At 38.8% G+C, this 20,594-nt stretch overlaps 1 protein-coding gene across 4 annotated transcripts in view; it reads left to right on the forward strand.

Annotated features, from left to right (window-relative positions):
• The window catches only part of PHYHIPL (phytanoyl-CoA 2-hydroxylase interacting protein like), a 132,329-nt gene that overhangs the window by 103,308 nt on the left and 8,427 nt on the right, over positions 1–20,594 (forward strand). For all 4 annotated transcript variants that reach the window (XM_085064220.1, XM_085064221.1, XM_085064218.1 and 1 more), the window contains exon 2: positions 18,269–18,465. In XM_085064220.1, coding sequence (XP_084920346.1) covers positions 18,301–18,465 — 165 coding nt within the window. In that variant the 5' untranslated portion in view covers positions 18,269–18,300. The remainder of the gene's footprint in view (positions 1–18,268; positions 18,466–20,594) is intronic.

Below are 20,594 nucleotides of genomic sequence, written 5' to 3' on the forward strand. Positions count from 1 at the left end.
AAGGTGAAGTTCTTAAGGGGATTGGCATCCCTGAGGTTAATCAAAGTTTTGTGATAAATAGCAATGTATTACACATAGTGAATTATAAATATGCTAGATTTTTCTATTCTGAAAATGTCCTTGGTCTTTAAGCTGTAGTTACTGTAAAGACAGCCAGTGAAATCATAACATTATACATCCAACTATGAAAAATTCTGCAACACACTTAGTTGGAATTGCAAGCAATGCTGCAGTAAAAACATAAGCAATAATTGAAAAAATATGTAGATAGCAAAATATTTTTCTTGTTTCCTAAGATGAAAGGATGAATACTGAGGTATTTTGTATTCAGAAAACTGGGTTATAGCTTCTGTGGAGGTATACACAGGAGCCACAAATCTAGGAATTGGAGTGAGCAATTAATAATATCATGACAGTTCATCTATTTTTGGATTTTTTTCCTGGGTTTTTTTCAGTGTTGTTTTTGCAAGCATTTTCATCTCTCATAATGAATCAAAGCAATTTAAAAACTTACAAATGTTAAATCAGAGATAATAGATGTATGCATTTTGGAAATATTTTTTTTAGATAAAAACTCCTGATAAGATTTGGTTCAAAGTGAATGCAGCATTATAAAGCCAATTACGAGCTGTTATTTTCAGCATCCCCTATTATTTACAAAGGCATATGCATTATTTGTTCTTGCTCTTTTGCGTGGGTCTAATAACACAGTTCAGTCTGATGCACAGTCTAACATGTAGTTCCTTAGAACTCTACTGAACTCACTCTGTGTACAGGAAGAAGTGTAGCATTTGTTATTTTCCTTTGCCATATTTGAACACTGTAGCCATATTTCTGTAAACTTCAGGAATGGTCAGGAATGAATGTTTAATCTATGCTGAACCATTCTGGTGACATTTTCATAATATTTGTATTAGCCTTACCTGGGGATTAAACCTTTAGTAGATGGATGGATGTCCTTTGTGTCATGAGCATGCCAATTCTATGAAAATATAGCTGATGTCAGAAAACCATAAGCCTTGGAAAAAAACAGGCTTTTCACGGGCTTGGTAGGAGAGTCTGGGATGTCAGCAGCTGAATTTCCCGAAGCTGCTCTGTGGCTGTGCTCCCCCTACAGATGATGCATTTTGCTGCTGGGTCCTGCCAGGGTGAGAGCAGTGATGCTATCATCCACTCCCCATGCTCTTACGTTGGCACAGACAGAGGGAAAGCAGAAGACACCTATCAAAACAACACCTGTCAAAAGGCAGAAAGGAGAAGAGCAGAGAAGCAAACCTTCCAAGAAGATGCTGGAACTTGGGAGACACAGATGGAGGGAGTCAGGCAAGAAAACTGCCCCCCCAAGGTGCTAACAGACTTGAGGCAGTGGCTGGTGAAGGGTGGGAGAACAGGAAAGACTTGCAAATGGGGATTAGTTTAAATGGGGGGGGCAGAAGTAGAAAAAATAAGCCTGAATGAGAATGGGAAAAGAAGGTAAAGGAGCAAGGAAGGCAATCCAAGTTCAGGCAGCCTGCCTAGGGAAGTAAAACTGGGGGAGAAGAAAGTGAGGGGATGTTCACCCAGATTAGATTAATATGAAGAATGAGGATTGGGAACCTGTGAAGAGTAAACATGGGGACCTGTGTGCAAAGAAGAGACAAAAATTGCAAGAGGGGGATTACTGGGCAGTTTGGACAACAGAGCTCAGGAGTAAAGGACTGGAACTAGGACTTGCTGAGCAAAGGGACTGGGACTGAAAGGACAGCCTTAGGAATGAAGAACAGGACTTTTGAAGTGGGACAGGGGAAGAAGAAGGAAGTGGGACAGGAACAAGTTCAAGGAACAGGGCAGAAGAGGCCGTGCTGTGGTGTGACTGCCAGAGAAGGGTCAGTGTGGATCCGTGCATGGCATCTTCCAAAGCCACACCTGACGCCAGGATGCCAAATTCTCCTTGTTCATTTGTCAGCAAAGAAGGGTACCATGGAGTACTGAGAGTCAATGGCTGCTGCTGACTTCAGTGAGAGTAGGAGAGAACATAACCCCCTTAAATAGCTTCCCTGTGCCTCAGTTTTCCACGTGTAAAATGGAAGCATATTGCTGCCTCCCCTCACAGCAATGTTTTCAAAATAAATTAATGAATGTTTATTAATCAGACAGGCACTGTAGTAGCCTGGAAAATCCATGAGGTGTATGAAAAAACCCATGATGAAATTCCTAATTTTTTCTTCAGAAAAGAATATGAATAATGTGTAGCAAATAAGTCCTGGGACTACACAGTGAACAACAGCAAATAGCTGTTACAAGAAAAATAGTTCATTATGTAGGCACTACTCATTATGTATGCTGAATGAGTCAGAATTTATGTGGAAAAATTAGTATGTAATCATGCAGTTAAGGACTATATCATGATCTAAACAAAGTGTCCAATTTAAGGTTATTCAAGTATGCTTCATTTTGGTATTTTCTAACCATTGACGGCTTAACTATACAATCTCACTGAAGCACTTTTAAAGTGTTTTTCTGTCTTCATATATTTGAAGGTAGTATTAAAGCATCAGGGTCAGAGCTGGAACTGGTGTCTTGGGCAGTTTCAATCACTTTCATCACCTTCCAAACACTTGGCATCATCACAACTGTTTAGTCTAACAGGCTTGTATAAAAACATTACATCATATAAGCTAAGGTGTCATTTCTGGTTTGTGTAAACAACTTGCATCTTTGGCTTTCCGTGCCATTTGAGCATGTCTCATGCTTTCTAATTTATTTCAGGAGTTTATTATTATGCTGGATTTATTGAAAGATTTTTCTGGAGTTCATTAATTGGGGTTTTCATGGCCATATTGTGTACACATTCGCTTTTCAAACAGAAGGGATGAAGTGGCATCATCCAGTCTCTGGATGGAATCTTCAAATCCCTTTTTTGGCATTATGGAGCAGCATCACTGCTATTTCTGAAATGTTATCCTGTATGTCTGAGAGATGGGGGAAAATTGAATGTCTAGGTAGACTCCCACATGAAGGACAACTGAAAGATCCAAATTTCACAGTAATTTTTAGTTTTTTTAAAAATTATGACACTTCTGAGTACAATTCTGTATGCAGCATAATGGAGAAGTGCTTGTATTTGTGATATTTTAATAGGACACAAAATTCAGAGTTATGTTTGTTGTTGGTTTTTTCTTCTCCCCACCTGCAAATTTGAGATTTAAATTCACTCACTTCAAAATACAAACTGTGTCACTTTTCTAGGGTTTGAGTGGTAGAATGGCCAACTAAGGAATGTATTTCTTCCATGAAAAATTATGTCCAATCTGTCTGAACTTGAACATAGTGATGATTTTTTTTTTGACATGCAATAATGCTGCTTCAGGTAGGAGCTAAAATCTAGTGCATTGCTTTAAAAGCTCTCTTTTTGCAAAGAAAAATACTTATTACTGCTTCAGCTTTACATTCTTGCCAGACACTAAGATTTCATATGTAATATTCCTTAGTGTTAGATAGAACAGAAAATGCTAAATGGAGCCAAGCAACAAGTCTTAATGAATGATCTTTAGAGTTGTAGATGAGAAGAAAACTAATGATTTGCCTATGTCTTCCACTTCAGCAAATATTTTATCCTGTCTTGGTTTATATCACAAGTAATGATGTCACTAACTAGCGAGGCTTTGTTGGAAACTGGCTATTCAACATCCTGCTGTCAAGAAATGTAGTCATCCAAATTCTTCCTTTATATTCATAGATTTTTAGGGGTATTTTCCTCCCTCCTTCCTTGTCATCTTCTTTTAGAGCTTTATGACAGTCAAATCTGCGTAATTGATTATGAGCTATTTTGTCTGGCAGTGACCAGGGTATATGTAATTAGCTATTTATATCTTGTCTGGTATTCTATTTGTGCCTCTTTTCATTCAATTATTCTTTGCTGTAATTCTGCGAGATCCTTTATAAAGCTACTGAAATGCTTGATGTGTAATTATTCCAGATTCACCTGGAGAAGCACTGTTCTCTCCCAGTGCTGATATTGCGGGGTTAAAACTCAAATATACACTATAGCTTTTGTAGTTAATTTCTAATCATTTTTATACTTAAAGCATTTTAATAATCAGTCTCATGTGTATGTCCCTTCTTCCTAGTGTTGGTTTCAGATCCGAGTTCCCAGAGGCATTCTTTTATTTATTCTGTGACAGAATCCATTGTAGCACTTCCTGCCTATGCTTCTGAGCCATCTTGTGCTTGCAGCTCCTTCTGTTTGATGTTGTCTGCAATACATGAATGTGATCTCTCTTTAGATCATCCACAAAGACACAAGGCCTGGAACCAGCCACAGGCCCTATGGTAGCCCAGTGGACACCTGAGCTCCTTACTTGTTTTGCCATATGTCAGTCTCCCCTCTGCCAGCCCTTGTTCAGCCCTGCAGATCAGTAGTTCTTAGTGGCTACAGTGGCAGGAGGAATCATTTAGGGAAGAGAAGTTCTAGCCTCTCCAGTCTCTGAGAAGCAGTCACCTAGAAGGAGAAGCCAAGCCAACCCCTCACTTAAAATTTCATATATCTTCTGCAAAGCTCAAAGACAAAAGCTGTTTTTATTGAGGAAGGGTCAAGCCATTACTATCTAATTCATCTGTCTCATCTTTCATCTTAAACTAGATTTTTCTATTTTTCCAGCAATCTTCTTCTCAGCCTACAAATCTGGTGGCTTTACCACCTCTTGTAAGAAGTGTTGTGAGCTCATGTTTCCAAATTCACACTTCACCCTGCCGTTCTGCCTATATGATCTAGGTCAGAGTATGCCCAGAAGGCCAATTCAGCCTCTACAACAGCTTTCCAGTGAGGTTCCTGGTCCCAGAGCTATACCTTCTAGAACAGGCCGAGTATCCCTTCTGTCATGTAAGCTGTGTGGAGGAGAGACTCTCTGATATTCTTATTTCGATTTCTCTACTATTTTGTCATTCATTTTTGCATGGGTTCCTGTCAGGCATTGTTTTGTTCTGTTGACTCCAAAGGCTTGCTGAAGCCTGTCTTCCTGACCTTGGTTTTTCATTCTGGGGCTTCTCTGCCTCATTAGTTTTCCATTTTTTCCCGCCAGAATCTAGAAAGGTCTCCTCCTTTATCCATTCCTTGTATTTCCTCCATTTTTTTATTGATCATGGTTTCTAAACAGCAGGTTTGGAGGCCCTGGCTTTCCTGAATAAGGTAGTTTTCAGTTCCCTTTGTGCTGCTGAAATAGTGCCAGTATCTCTCACCTCAAATGAGGAGGTAATCTTTACAAGTCCTACCGCTCAGGACAGTAGGTACATCTTCTGTTCCGCCAGCATGCATGGCCTTTCGTGCTTTTTGTGACCCCAAGGCTATATTTAATTCTGGCTGAGCACAGCCCACAGCCTTAAACTATGTCTTCTGTTTTCTCTTTTGACAGAATTTGTAAGCATTTTTCTTGCAGCCTGCTTTCTTCAAAAAGTTGTAAACATGTCTGAAGAAATAGTACTAACACTGCCAATACATGATATGTGTATAAAATATGTAGAAAAGTATGGACAAAGACAATGTTTAGGCAGCTGGATCTAAAGAAAGCTCTGCTCCAGGATCACTTTTGTGATTTCCTCACTGGGGCTTGTTATACAGTGGAGCATTCTTTATTTGACCTTGACATTTTTTCCTTCAGCACAGAATATTTGGTTAGAATTCATTGTAGCATTTGTAACTGAATCAGTTTTCATAGTGGTGTTTGTAGTTGAATCATTAGTCAATTTTATTTTATTGTTTTCAGAGCATTCTTGTTTTTTTTATGCTTGACTGAATAAGGTGTTTTGCATGGATGTTTCCAAAAGCAATGATTAGCTGTACTGTTTTCATAACCTAACAACTGTTTCTCTGAGCTTTGACAGGTTTAGCTGCTGCCAAGAAGGGGAAGCTTAAAACTAGCTTGGTGTTGTTCTTGCATTCCTGCAGTGACAGAAAGTATTATCAGGGTTGCACTCTTTCTTAGTTCCAAGTGTGGAGTGGAGTCTGGAGTTCATTTCTCCAGTACTGGAGAAAGGCAGACCCAGCTGGCAGCTCTAGGAGAAGCACAGTTTAAGGAATTGCCATATTAAGCTTTGTATATCCAAGCACTTGTTAGGAGAACTCTTCCATTTGCAATGATCAAAAGCATCCCATAAATTTCTTTCCTGAGCTGCTCCATTGGCTTCAGTAAGACTTTGTGTAAAAACCAATTTGCATTCATAATGTGGCATGATTAAGATCTTACGACTGCTGTATTCTCCTAGCTTTTGGTGTGTGTGTTCTGTCTTATTTCATACAGATAGGCATCTCATTTGGGATTTTTCTCTATAAGTTGCAGTTTGTCTGGATTTAATCTGTTTTACAAAAAAGATTCTTATAAGACAGACTTATGTATTTATATATGTATTTAACCTTTATTTATAATCTGTATTTATTTCTCGGCAAGAAATAACATTTTTTAAAGATTACTCTGAGCATTTTTTTACAGTTCATTTCTATGTGTACTCATAGTTGAAAACATTTGGACTTCAAAATGAGCAGGATAAAAAGATGTTTAAAGGCTCTTTCAGTCTTGGCCAGCTGTAAGTCCTAGTGTACAAGTATCTGTGGAATGACTCATGCTGTGTTGTTTTTCCTTTTAATCCAACTTATGTAAAAGGAAATTATATGTGCTTTTATATAAAGGAAGGGGTAAAATTAAAAACAGGGTGTGCAGCAGATTGTATTTTTTAATGCTACTAATGTCTATCTTCCATCTGATGAGACAAAGTAAATACTTTCACTTTCATGATGAAATTCATGCTGGTAATTTAATGTAAGTGTTTGGTAGTAAACACGTGACTTTCAGAGCACTGCTGTTTCTGACGAATTTCTAGCCCTTACACTTCCAGTGTAATTTCAAGACATATCTCTAATCACAGGAACTGAAAATCCCCTCAGTCTGCTGACTGAGTCCGGTAGATGACAGGGAAGTTATGTCCCTCTGGTGTGGAACATACTGGAATTTTGGGCAGTGTTACCTGTGCTCTGATGACACAGCTACCACCTTACTCTTCATGGAAGGGCAGACTGGGGTTGTAAGACTTCTCATGCCATTTATTGTGATTGTCTCACTGCTGCCCATATTTCGGGGTTACTTTCTTTCTGCCCCTAGATGGAGGCACCTGAAACCCCAGGTACAATTCTTTGTTTCCCTCTGTCTGTGAGCAACTCTTTACCATGTTTGGAACCCCAACCCAAAGAATATGTTGCTTCTGTACTTCACTTTGTCACTCTGTTTAGGTAGCGTAGATTTCTTAAATCATACTTGATAAACAGAGATATGAGTAGAGAAGCTTTTCTAGAGCATCAGAGTTTAATTTCAGGTTTTGTGACACATCAGGTAGCCAGGCAGCCCAGCATGACTTGTGTGGTAGGAACATATCTTACATATCTCTGTGCTTTCTTATAACTGGACAAGTGCAGAGAAGGCAGAACCAGGACCTGCATGTTAAAAAATAGTGATTCTTCTTTTTTATTTTTGCATATTCTGTAATGCTCAGCTGGTTTCTGTGTTGCTTCCTTGAGCAGACCATCAGCCTAGGCTGGCTGGTGGGGCTGTCTGCCCTAGCTCAAGTGTGCAGTGCTGGAGATGGAAGCCAGAGAGGGAAACTAAATTCTTCAGGATATCTCAGTATGTTTATTAGATTATGCATATAGTAGGAAGTGTGAACTGGAAACCATTCCTTGAGATGCTTTTAAATGCTCTAAATCCAAAAGATGTAAAGCTAATTTAAATATGAATTCTTTTTAAGTACCATATCCAAGGGGACTTGTTTGGCATAGTGAATTTGTAGAAGGTTGTGCAGCAATTCCTCTATAGCTAATCAATTTCTGTCTTGCCACGATCCTGATTGGTGCTATTGTTGCAATCCAATGGGTGTTGATAGCCTGCATAATAAGACTGCAGAAAAATTTGTAATGGAAACTGTTGTAAGTATCCAACTGAGCTGTGCTGTTTAAAAAAGCAATTCGAGAATTATTGAGGACCATGGATTTGAATCTGGTGTTTTTAGAATTGTAGGTTTCTTTTAACTTAATTACATCAAAACTTCTCTTTGAGTTTTCCCCTCTTCATTAGACAGTTTTCATTAGATAACCTGCAGGAGAGTTCTGTCACAAAGGCCATCAGGACAGGAACCTGATGCACTACAGCTGAGACTTTTAATAAAGCCATACAGTCTTCATGCTATACTGTGTCTGAGCGAGGAGTGAATTCCAGTGTGGTGAAGATCTGCTGAAAGATGTCTTTTGACTACAATATTCATAACTGTGTCATCTTTGCATCCTTGTAACTGTGAAAAGCTTGAAGTCATTGTAGCCTTCCTCTTGATAGGGAGTGTTTAGCAGATCCTCTCATTTCTACATACTTGCCTGCCTTAAAGAAACTGGCAGCAACCTAAGTTATCTGTGAGCTCTCTGCTCTTGTCAGAGGTTCAAAAGTTAGGAGCAGTCAACCAGTGGCAGACCTACATCTAAAGACCTTGACAGTGTTTGGTTGCTCTAGGAAACCAGCTAAAATTGAAACAAAACAGAACAACTACAGCCAAAAAAAGGGCTCTCAAAATCGCTACATTCTTTATTTGTCAGGGCCTGAGAGAAAGTCTGAAACTGGCATATGATTCTGAAACGTGCATACAATTTAAATGTAAAAAAAACCCCCAGAAGTTACAAAGTAGAATTTCCTGAACTACTGTGAATATATAATACATTCAAATCACAGCTAAAAAGCACAGACTGGTGTAAACCAGAGCCAAATCCCATTCCTTACAAGAGCTGTGTGTGAAAAGCACACAGCAATTGCCAGTGCGCTGAAGTAAAGAAATGCTCATTCATGCTGCAGACTGCCAGGGTATCCAGAGACTTACAAAAGCCCACTCATGCTGAGCACCCTACTTTCTCAAGGAAAATGCTTAGTAAAACTGTGCTCCCCAGCTCCCCAGCCTTGAGCTTTCTCTGCTGCCCTTCAAGTGACGAGTTTTGCCTTTCTGTCTGGGCTTCCCTTTGTTGAAAGGAAGTGGATTTTAAATGAAAAAAATCCTTGTGTGATCAAGGCATTTGCAGTTTTCAGGCAAGCTGGCAGGTCACATTAAAGCTCGTGTGAATACAAGGCTGCCTCATCTTGCTGGATTTGAACTCACATGACTTAACTTGAAGCAGAGAACACGTTTTTAGTTTAGATGAAGACACAGCTGCAATAAATGGCACAAGTTGCTGCCAGCCAAAGAATGAGGTAAACCGGTATGAATGGGGTTCATAGTAATAAACTAAAATGGAAGTGTTTGTTTGTCTCTCTTGTTTAGTGACATGTGGAAGCACAAATAATGAAAGGCCACTCACTTCTCTAGTATACAGTTAATATTAAAAGCAGTGGAAAACTAAGGGCAATGCTTTGCCTCAGTTACACTGTAAGATGAAGAACATTGGAGCAATTAGGCCAGTGACCCAGAGCAGTGTAACTTGGATCAGAATCTGGCCCCAAGCAACTTGTCTGGGGTCATACAGTCAGTGCCTTCATCTATGAGGTCTGGTTTTTTTGTTATTAGTCCTGGAGACATAGGCAGTTCCACAGTCTTGGACACAGCTGTACTTTTTATTCACCAGAAGAGACAAACCTCATGCTATTAAAAGCTTTGTATCCCTTCCTCCTCCAAAATCTGTCCCTTTAGTGATCAACAGGCTGGGAGTCTGCTGAAAACTTTTACTCCCAGTTTTCCAGCAAAACATCACTGACATAGCATACTTACAAAAATACATCACAAATGGGCCTGAGTGCAGTCTGGTCAGAATCTCACCAGAGATAGATAATAGTAGATACCTGATAACACAGACTTCTGCTAAATGAGTGAAGTGCATGGGATAGATTGGTCTGGGATATATTTCATGGTAGGGTTTCTGATGTACCTACTTGCTTTCCAAATCTGGAATTCTGTATAACTGAAGTATGCATTATACTCAAATTCCAGTATATGTAAGTGGCTGTAAAGTTCCTTTTCATTTTTAAACAGCATTCAAATTAAGCTAGATGGTGGTTTAGAGCCTTTTACATCCCTTGTTACCTTCTTTCCCTTTCAGCAACAGAGAAATGCACATTTTAATTAAAATTTGTTTTTCAAATGTATTTTGTAGCCAACACATGCTGAGAAGAGCCACTTACCACCCATGTGCAGCAAGCCTGCTGTGCTGAACAAAATGGGAGCATTTAATTAGTGATAAATACTATGGTGGCTTAGTGTTTGTGGTGGCCTGCTCTAATGTCCTGTTTGGTTTCAAGAGACAGAATTGCCCTTGCCTGGCTCTGGTGGCAGAGCCATGAAAACCAATGGTTTGCCAGCAGGACCTATTTTTACCACACTGCAACTCTCATTCCTTAGAAAGTCACAGAGAAGTATGTTTAGCTTCAACATGACAAAGTACAGTAAAACATAAAGCCATGTTTAGTATAAGCAGTCTGGAAACTTTAGAGGGAACAGGGTATAAATTATTGTGCATGCAGGAATCACTCGGTGGACAGGCTGAGGAGCAAGATGCTGATGTTTGGTGGTGATGTTTGTCCTCAGTCTCGGCTTTTCTGTCCAATTCAGTTGGTTTGGTTTTGGCATCCATGGGTGATAAAAGGAGATCCCAGCACTCCTCAGCTCTCAGCCACAAGGGTTTGGTCAGTCCTTAGAGCATGGTAGATCAGTAGATCTCCATAGCTCAGATACAGGCAAGAGTAGATGTTTAGCATGGATGTCAATTTATTCTTCCAGCCTAGGTGGTTTTTTTAGTCTTACAGTTCTCCTGGTCCTTAGTGAAGGAATATGTATCTACATGATTATTCACAACCTTCCAGTTGCACAGTTTCCTCTGCAAATAAAACCCCTCCTTTTTCATATTTCCTCCATATATTTTTAACACAGTGAAAATTAAATTTTGTGTGAATCTGTGTGTAACTTAGCATATTACTGTGTTAACACTCCTCATCTTACTTGTAATAAAATTGCAAAAAGAAAAGAGAAAATATATTCAATAAAAATTCAATAATAATATTTTTTTTTTCAATAAGAATTCAATTCAATTATAAAATCCCCAGCCTTGTGGGACACCAAATACTTTATAGAAGCATAGGGGCATCCAGCTTTCATACAGGTATTCTTAAACAAAATACCTGTAAGGGGAACTCTAAAAAAGGTAATTGTATCAACAGGGACTTGTGTTTATTTCTATTTCAGTTCTCAGTCTAGGGGTTTGGCTACTATTGACATTCTGAAAACGTGGTTTAGTTTTGAATGAGTAGGGTATAAATATTAAATACTTCCAAGATGTCAGGATATCAAATAAGAATTAAATCTTAGTGAAAGAATAAGGTCAGCCTTGCCAATTTAGCCATTGATCTGATTTGCAGTCAGGGTTTGTGTTATGCTTTGGGTTTGTGAAACTTGTGTACATACCTGCAATCACATTTGCAGAAATTCTCAGCTTAAATCCCACTGATTTCAGTAAGACTTTCCCACATAGTTTAGGTTTAAACATCTTCATTTCTGATGATGTTTATGTACTAATTGTTACTTAAATTTTTGCTTCAAGTAAGCAGAGGTCAAAAATCAAAGGAAGAGTTGGCACTGATTTGGACCAGCTGGCTGATAACGCAGGAGACAATGTACAGTGATACATCTGAGTTTTCTGTATGGTAATAGCAAGAGAGGAAATTATTTTGAGGAATTAGTTTAATGATGCAATTAAATGCATTATTTATTTTTATTTAAAATTTTAAATTAATTAAATTGCAGTTATTAAATAATTTATCTGTAATTGCAATTAGCAAGTCATAAATTCATCCACATTCAAGCTTAAATGGTCCTGAGATATTAGATCTATCAGTGCTTTCAGAAAAAATATTGTGGGGATAACTGTTGTATTTGACAAAAATTCAGAGTAATTATCCTCAAAAAGCTTATCCCTTTTAAAGTATCAGTCCAAAGGATATTTCTGAATCAGTGACATGTAGATTTCTTTGCTAAGGAATTTAGAAATTGGCTGCAGTATAAAACATAGTTTTTTATCCTCATGTTCTTTTTCTTTTTTCTGTGAGAGAAATCTTGCAAATTATCAGAGGTAGGTTGCTGTTGCATCATGAGAATCAGTAGAATTGACAAATGTAATTTGGGAAATAATTATAAAGGGTAACTTCAGCTAGCTCTTAACTTCTGTGACCTCCTCTCTAGTCTCTGAAGAGAATTAGATTCCTCCAGGGCAAAGTTAAATGTGAGAGCTAACTGTAGGTACTCAGATTATCCCATCTAGGAAACTGCCTTTCTTCACTGAATGCAAAGTGAGCCTGAGGAGGCTCACTGCCCAAGCATGATGGTTTTTGTCAATATTTTCCTCTTTCTTAGCATAGTAAGAACATTAGTAGTTTCCACAGTAGTCTGGAAAATTCGTATATATATATATATATTTGAATTCATATTTACATTTCATATGCATCCTATGAAAATCATACCTGAACATCATTGTAAGTCATAGGCATAAAATATTTTGGACAGTAGCCTTTGCTTTTGGATTAGCAGATGCCTATTTTCTATCAAATTTATTCCAGGTGTAATTCTAGATATCTATGGTCTTATTGCAGGAGTGAATGTTATTGGGGTTTTTTTTCTTATTACTGTTTCTACTGTTGTATTTAAGAAATATTTGGGTTTTATTATTAACTTAGAAAGAATACATATGGCCCAACAAATTCACTGTTGAGAATTTTGAATCTATGCCAAAATTTATATTCCACGGCAATGTTATAATGGAACTATTTAATTTCTGCTTACTAATTATAGTAACCTTCCCTGTAAAGATGCATTTAATTTCCTATTGAACACAATGTGGCATTCAGTGCCTGCTGAGAGAAGGACTGAGCTGTAAAGCAAAGCCCTTCAGTTCTGATAGCATAGCTATACTCCAAAATGTACCGTGGTAACTCTGTTTGCTGCTGCTAGCTGTCAGGTTTGCCCCACTTGTGTGGTGGAAAACACTCATCAGAGGAAATGAAGGCCCTCAAGTCCCATCTGCTTTAGTTCAAGGGCAGATGAGCATCTCAGCTGGGTCAGTATTGGAGCACATGGCACAACTTGCAGCCCATGCCCAGTGGTTCCCCGTGGGCACATGCTGGCCTGAGGCTGCTGTGCTGCTCCTCTGGCCAGGAGAGATGGGAGCAAGGCTGCAGAGCCAGCCTTCAGTCCTGGGGCTGGCAGCAGGCACTGAGAGAGAAACCAGGCTGGGGACAGAGCAGGACCTTGCTCCAGGGGAGCTGAGAGTGTGCACATTTCTCTCTGTCCATGGCAGGAGTGAGAGATGGGGCTGCTCCTGGTCTGAGTCATGACACCACTTGTGGAGTACATTCATCCTCTGGGTGAGGAGGAGAAGAATCGAGTCCTTTGTAAGGGGCTGAGACAAATCCTTCAGCACAGAGAGCAGGCAATGCAGAGACTGCTGAGGGCTTTGTTTCTGCAGGCACACTTTGGGGAGCATTCTCAGCTGAAGAAGATGCCTGCACTGAAGGCACATTTGTACTCACAGAGTCCAGTTGTGCTCTCTTTGGTTTGATTGTGGGATATTCCCGCTGAAGTCCACGTCCTAGGTTAGCAGGAAACAGCTAAATTAAGCTGTTAAAACCAAGTAGTGAGAGAATCTGGATGTATATGAACATTTCAAAACCATTCAGTAAATGTAGACATTACATGTCATAGTAATGTTTTATTTTTGAAACTACTTTTAAAAAGCTTTGGACACAGTGCACATTTCTTATTAGAAAATGCACAACAGTAGTGTCAGACAATGGGGAGGAAATGAGAAGAAGGTTTAGAGGGGTTTATCCCTCTAACAGGATTTCTAGGGTCAGGCATCCTCTCTTTATCTAATTTAGGAATTGGTTTTACAAGGATGCTTATTTAGAAAATATTCTTAAATATGCTTATATAAACATAAAAATCTCTGTTTACCAGGATCCTGGGGGAGAGGGGAGAGAGATACTTAAGAGTCTGAGACTCTTCACCCATTTTTTGTACATGAAAAGGGGCAAAACATAAATATTACCTCTGTTGTTATGGATAAATAATTGAGCTTTGAAATAGAATAGCTATCCTAGAGAAGTGCCACTTACATAGCCTAACAAATAACAGCCTTGATTTAATAATTTTTGGAATGTTGTTGTACTTGTGGTTCCTCTGCATAATTTCATTGTCTCTCTTGAATAAGGTGTTGCAGTGAACATTGAAATTGTTGGTATTCAGGTTAATTATTTTCTTGCTGGGGACATATTGTCCTGGCTCTGTGAAACAATTCTATATAGCCAGAAGCTGGATAGGGAGCCATTCATTCCAGAGATCAAGAGAAAAATATGACAGTGTATTTTTGCTTAGTTAAATTTAAAGTATGCAGCTAATATGTAATTTCCTGGCACTTGCCTGTCATTTTTGATGGTTATACAGAATGAAGTTTTCTTCCTACTGTTGAATTTTTAAGGAAATTAAATACCTTCTCAGCAAATTGGAGAATTCAGTCTCAATTACAGCACTTAAATATTGTCAGTCTATATCAGATTTCTGTAATTACAATATTTTACCTTTATAGATCTGATATATATACCTATCAGCTGAATTATCAAGTCAAGGAAAAGTAGAACCTTTTGCATTTCAGAAGGTGTAAGAGTTTCTCTGTTCATGTTATGGGTGTTCCTGTTTGTAAATGAGATGTTTTCAGTAGTTAGCATCCACATCTAATAAGAGGTTTTCTTCTGTTATGGTACCTATGTACTCTTAAGAAGTTGATCCCCTCTCATCAAATATTCCTGCTTCAAAATGCCATAGCTAATGTATCTCATTGTATTGAATATGTTAACTTGAGAAACCCATTTGCTGATTTCGCCAGTGCATGCATTTTAAGATCTGAATAAGGCGAGATTAAAAAAAAAAAGTGATATGTATTACAAAATTTTGTTTGGCATTTAGTGTGTTTATTACATGTGCTGCTGGTGTCTGTCTATAATGTAAACCTCATCTTTCAGAGTCTCAGCAATTGCTTCTCATTGTCATTTACACATCTTTTGATTTTCAAGTATCTTCCCAGAATGTATTCAGGCTCTAGCATTAGCTTTTAATTTCGTGCTGTGTGAGTACAGTCTCGCCTTGCTTATTCCTGGCTCATGAACCTGAGTCACGTTTCCCTTATCCCATTGCTAGGTTTTCACAGAGCTGACACCTCCCAGTGGTAAACTGCAGGAGTTAATGTCCTGTGTGTCTGCCTAGGGATGGTACATGCAGCACTCGCTGCACTCTGCTCTGCGTGACAGCAGCCCAGATGAGTGAAATTACATCAGCGTAGGGGAATATTGTGGTGACACAGAAGTGGCATCCCCACGGTTCCACTGACTTCCCTCCCAGGCACTGCTTGTGGGATATCACCAGGGCTTTCCTGTGCTTTTGTCTTCCCAGTTCACTCAGTAGTTTCCGGATGTCTCATCCACCATAAAAAAATTGCAGCAACCTAGAGGCTGCTTTGAGGTGCTTGAGCACAGACAAGACATGGTTTGGGTGAATGGAATGTTCATGACAGAATCTGGGCTTTCTTTTTTGTAGCAAGCTTTTAATCCTGGGAAAAAGGCCAGCATTAGAGGTAGAGGCTCTTCAGGAGCTTGGCAAGATAGGTGTGCTTAGTTTTCTTTGTTGTCTTTATACTTCCCCTAAAATATGTGTGTTGTATCACCTCATTTTCCAGCTAACTGCTACCACTAACCACTGCCTAACAATTACCCCTAACCACTACCTTAATCGCTACCCTAACCCCATCACAATGGATTTCCAGACCAGGAAGATGTAGGAGCAGCAATGTTGGAGCCCTGCTGGGATGGCCTTGGCATGCCTTTTCCAGCCCCAGTGTTCCTGGAGCTGCAGGCTCTCTCACTCTCTCAATCCTAATCCTAACCCCTAACCCCTACCCTAACCCTAAAAACTACCTGGAGATTTTCTGCTTGACATTTACTTAAGTTATTTATTCACTTCTGAAGCAAAGAAATTAAAAAGAATGGGAGTGCAGATATTTAAAGATGTATTTAAAGATATTAATTCCAAGAAATGCACAGAAAACTATACCTATTTCCAGAAGCCCTTTTGCTCTTTGCCACTGGTGTTCTACAAAATGGTTCTTTCTCTCCCTTTCTTTTTGTCAATGGTCATTACTGCTTTGCACAAGTCTCCTGAGGCTTAAACCACATTCACAGTTTGTAACACAGCTCAGGCCCTGGGTATGCAATAGAGAAGCTCATTTTTAGACAAATAATTTGCACATTAAGGAATGGTGGATTTATGGTTTGGATTTCCTGGCTGCATGTCTGCTCAGGACTTTCTGCAGTGTTCAGTGTGCTGGAGTCTCAGTCTGTCCAGCTCTCCAGCTCTGAGGACCTCAGCAGCAAAGCTCCATCTTCTGCTTAAACACAGAGCCTTGCTCCTGGCAGAGCGGATCATACGAAGCCTTTTCAGTGTACCTGGCAGAGCTTTCAGTCATTTTTCAAATACAAATTGCTTGCAGAAGAAAGCAGTGCCATTTTCTCCCTGCTGGCTTTCTGAAATGTCATGTTGGGAAAAGCACTTACCATGTCTTTCATATGAAGAGAAAGCTTTCAGTAATGACTGGTATTTCTGAGTCTGTTGCAGCCAGTGCAGCTGTTGAAAATGTCATTGTGTATGGCACAAATAGGGGGGCATTTTGAGCAAGACCATGCACTAAGTGACTTCACTATTAGTTGAAAAAGAAAAAAAAAAAAAAGACCAATAGAATGTTTGAAGAATAGACAAGCTTTTGGATGTAAATGCATAAAATAAAACAAAAATAGAAAAATGGTTTTATTAGTTCTTGAAGTCATCAGTAAAAATACATTATTCACTATACTAGCTGGAGATCTATGAATTTTGCAGACTCTGTGATTGAATTTCATATATCTAAGAGGAGAATTTTGAGCAATCAGGCCAACTGTAATATTCCTGCATTGAAGTGCTGTAATAATTATTTGGCAGAGTATGTTGAGAGGTTGAAATGTTCCTAATGTTTTCCAAGTAAAATTTTTACTTTTATTACTGACCAAACACCTCTGAGTTCAATTTTTCATATTTTTCTTTTATCAGTTATGATGCAGGTATAAATACTATTTTTTTCTATAATTAGATGTGACTATGAATAATTCTGACAATGCATTGGCTCACATCCCTGCATGAGTTTCCCATCTTCCTTATCTGGCCAGAATTTGGGAGCTTTCCTCTTTCTTGCACAGACATTAACTTTTTCCCCCTCTTTTGTTTCTATCTGTCCTTATCTTTGTTCAATTTTCATTTTTTTCTGTTCTGTTTTCTTTACTTCTTCTCTTACATCATCTAGATTTTTTCCGGTTTTGCCCAGTAGCTTTCTGGGTTTTTTTCTATTTGTTCACTTTTGAACAAATTGGGTCTTATGTAAGTGCAAGAACACCTAAAATTTCTGAGTTTTAATGTTCACGGAATGCTGAACTGTAAAGTTGCCTTGGGAACTAAGGGCAGACCTAAATTTAGAACCAGTGATTTTTTTGAGGGTCAATGGTCATTTGTTCATCTCCCATATGTACTTAGAGACATTAGAAAAAACTTCCCAAGAAAACTGCAGGGTCTCAGGTGGGAAAATGGAAAGAATAAAGAACAGAAAATGGAATTTGTTTGTGTGTCCCTTTTGCTGTGGCTCGAGAAAGTGTTAATTGTTTCAATTCAAAGGAGTTGCTGTTTTATATATGTGTATACATAAGTGCATATGCATCCACCACCTATAAACCTTGAGGAGATTGGCTGTGCTTTGTGCTTGAAAAATGGTTTAAGGATGAAAGTGATCTGTGCTTGTGTTTATTTCACTGACAGATATGGATAGAGCCATTATGTTAACTGTGGACATTGCTGGCTTCTTTACTGAACCTTGGAGCACTTGGTAGCTTGAGATGGTTGGTATTGTCAGCCTGCAAGCACACACAGTTGTAATGCCAGCCACGCTGTGCACCCTGCTTATGTGTTATTAGTGAGCAATTTCATCCCTTTCCAATGCTTTCCATCCCTGACACCCAGGGTGCATAATTGTACCTCACTGGCTCCTGAGTGCTCCCTCTGAGCCTTTGGAAAAGGCTGCTCAGGGATGTGCTTGTCCTGGAGCACGCCAAGCAGTGACCAAGTGGGTTCTTCACTGAACAAACCATGCTTATTTTCTATGCAGGGAATAAATCACAAGATAGTGGGATTGCAGAGATGGAGGAGCTTCCAGTCCCACACAACATCAAAATAAGTAACATCACATGTGATTCCTTCAAGATTTCTTGGGACATGGATTCTAGATCCAAGGATCGCATTACTCATTACTTCATCGATCTCAACAAGAAAGAAAACAAGAATTCCAACAAATTCAAACACAAGGTAATTTTCATTTAAAAATCAAGGCATAAATACTTGTTTTTTAAACAGATGAATCTTTGTGTTTTATTAACCTTTCAAAGCCAGGCTATGGGAAACAGGAATTGGACATCCAGCAAAGGTGGGTTTTGATTAATCTGGTGGAATTGTGGTTAACTCAAAAGTACCTTCTCTGTCTCTAGCCTATGTGCATGTACACACAAATACATTTGTTTCACAGAGAATTGAACATTACCTTTCCTGTTTCATTTGAAAGCAGTTTTAGAACCTGTACAATGTAGTGCAAGACAGACATTCCTGACTATCATTATTTATACAAAGTATGTATTTGCTGCCTGTCCTTGTTCAGTGACAGACTCCTGAGAGCAACACATGTCATTTCAACAGAAGAGCCACAAATTCTAATGCACTTCAGGAAGGCTTCCAGCAATTTTAGTTTGCAGCATTCAGCACTGTGACCTGAATATTCATCTGGCCTCTTTCCTCAAGCCTCTGGTGCAGGAACATATTGAAGGCATTGCAGAATCTGTACTTACCAAATCCAGCAAAATGTGCTTTGACCTCAGAACAGTTGAAATACTGAGATGTGTAGAGAAATGTGGAATGAGATAGAACACTAAATAACTCAATCATCTGCAAATTCTAAAATAATGTTGGCATTATCTAAAAGATAAGGTTTGCCAAGGCACAAATAACCACCCAAACGAATGTAAGGGCTGTAATTCTATCAGCACCTAAATAACTGTTGGTTTCTAAGCCAGTGGGATAAACAGAAAATATTTCCACCAATTTCTCTGAGGCTTTGTATTGTGAGAGTATTTTTCATGAGGTTCCTGTAAATGGCAGGTGTATAATTTTCTTATTTGACTTTTTTTTTTTAATTTTTGTTGGAAGTAACACATGCATTAAGAGTAACAAAAAATCACTTACTATTGCTTGAAATTCAGAATTTTACATGTTTGGCCCCGATGTCACAGTTGCTAGGAACCAGTGTGTGAGGCATTACTAAACCTAATGTTATAATAGGTATGTATTATGCCTCATTTTTGATGGTAATAGCAAATAAATTAGGGTACATTTGCGTTGTTTCTTACTGTTGCTAATTTCAGACTGACAGCCTTTGTATTGAAATTCCCATTTTACACTGCAGGAATAAACATACCTTCTAATGTAAATGCTTACTGGGATGGATTCTCCTTAATTTCATTCATTTTATTATTCTACATGTTTTTTCATTCATGTGCAAACTGGTGTAAACTTGGAACATTTATTTTTTGAAAAATAGAGCCATCCTAGTAGAGCAAACACCACATACACTTCAGAATCTTTATCACAATTGTGAGACTAGAGTTAAAATGGAGAGGGGGGAAAAGGATATTGGTAGTATGATAAAGACAAGCTATTAGATTTATTTTGTGTTTCTCAGCAATTCTCTAACTTTTTACTATGCAGTAATGTTTAGTCAAAGGACAGAGGTAATTGGTTTTGTAAGAACAGGAGATTAAAATCTATCAACTAAAATGATGAATAAGTTGGATGTCCTGTCAGAATTAACTAAAAATTGCTTGTTACTAATTTTGTTAGTGACTTGGTTAAGATTTTTTTTGTGTAATTTTTTTGTTGTTTTATTCCCAAGCCTGAATGACAGAGATCCAGAGAGCAAGAGAGGGTGGACAATAGTAAAGCACAGGCTGAATACTCCAACTCTATGCCAGAGCACTTAGGTGTTTGCTTTCATCCATTTTTAGTATAAGCAATTTTTAACACACCTTCTAGGACGAACTTTTGTTGGTAATTGAAGTGCTCAAATTCAAAATGTGTAAGCCAGGTGTGGTTAGAGACAAGCATCCTTCCTCCCTCTGAGGTTGGCCATAGGAGTTTCCCAGCTGAAGCTCAGCAGCAGCAGCTGATATCCCAGCAGCTGCAGCACTTGGGGCCAAATCCTCACAGCAGGGAACCAAGTCCCACCCATGAGTTGACTTCCTAACAAAGCTTTTGTATAAAGGTGAGGAATGATAGCACTGCCCTTTCTCCTAGCAGAGCTTTTTAGAGAGAAAGGAGTGAGCCCTACTGTTTAGATACAAAAAAGAGCATTGGGATTTACTCCTAGGAGTTGTCCAGGACCCTGAAGA

The sequence above is a fragment of the Lichenostomus cassidix genome, chromosome 6 (genome assembly GCF_008360975.1).
Source record: "Lichenostomus cassidix isolate B80296 chromosome 6, HeHo_3.0, whole genome shotgun sequence".
NCBI lineage: Eukaryota > Metazoa > Chordata > Aves > Passeriformes > Meliphagidae > Lichenostomus > Lichenostomus cassidix.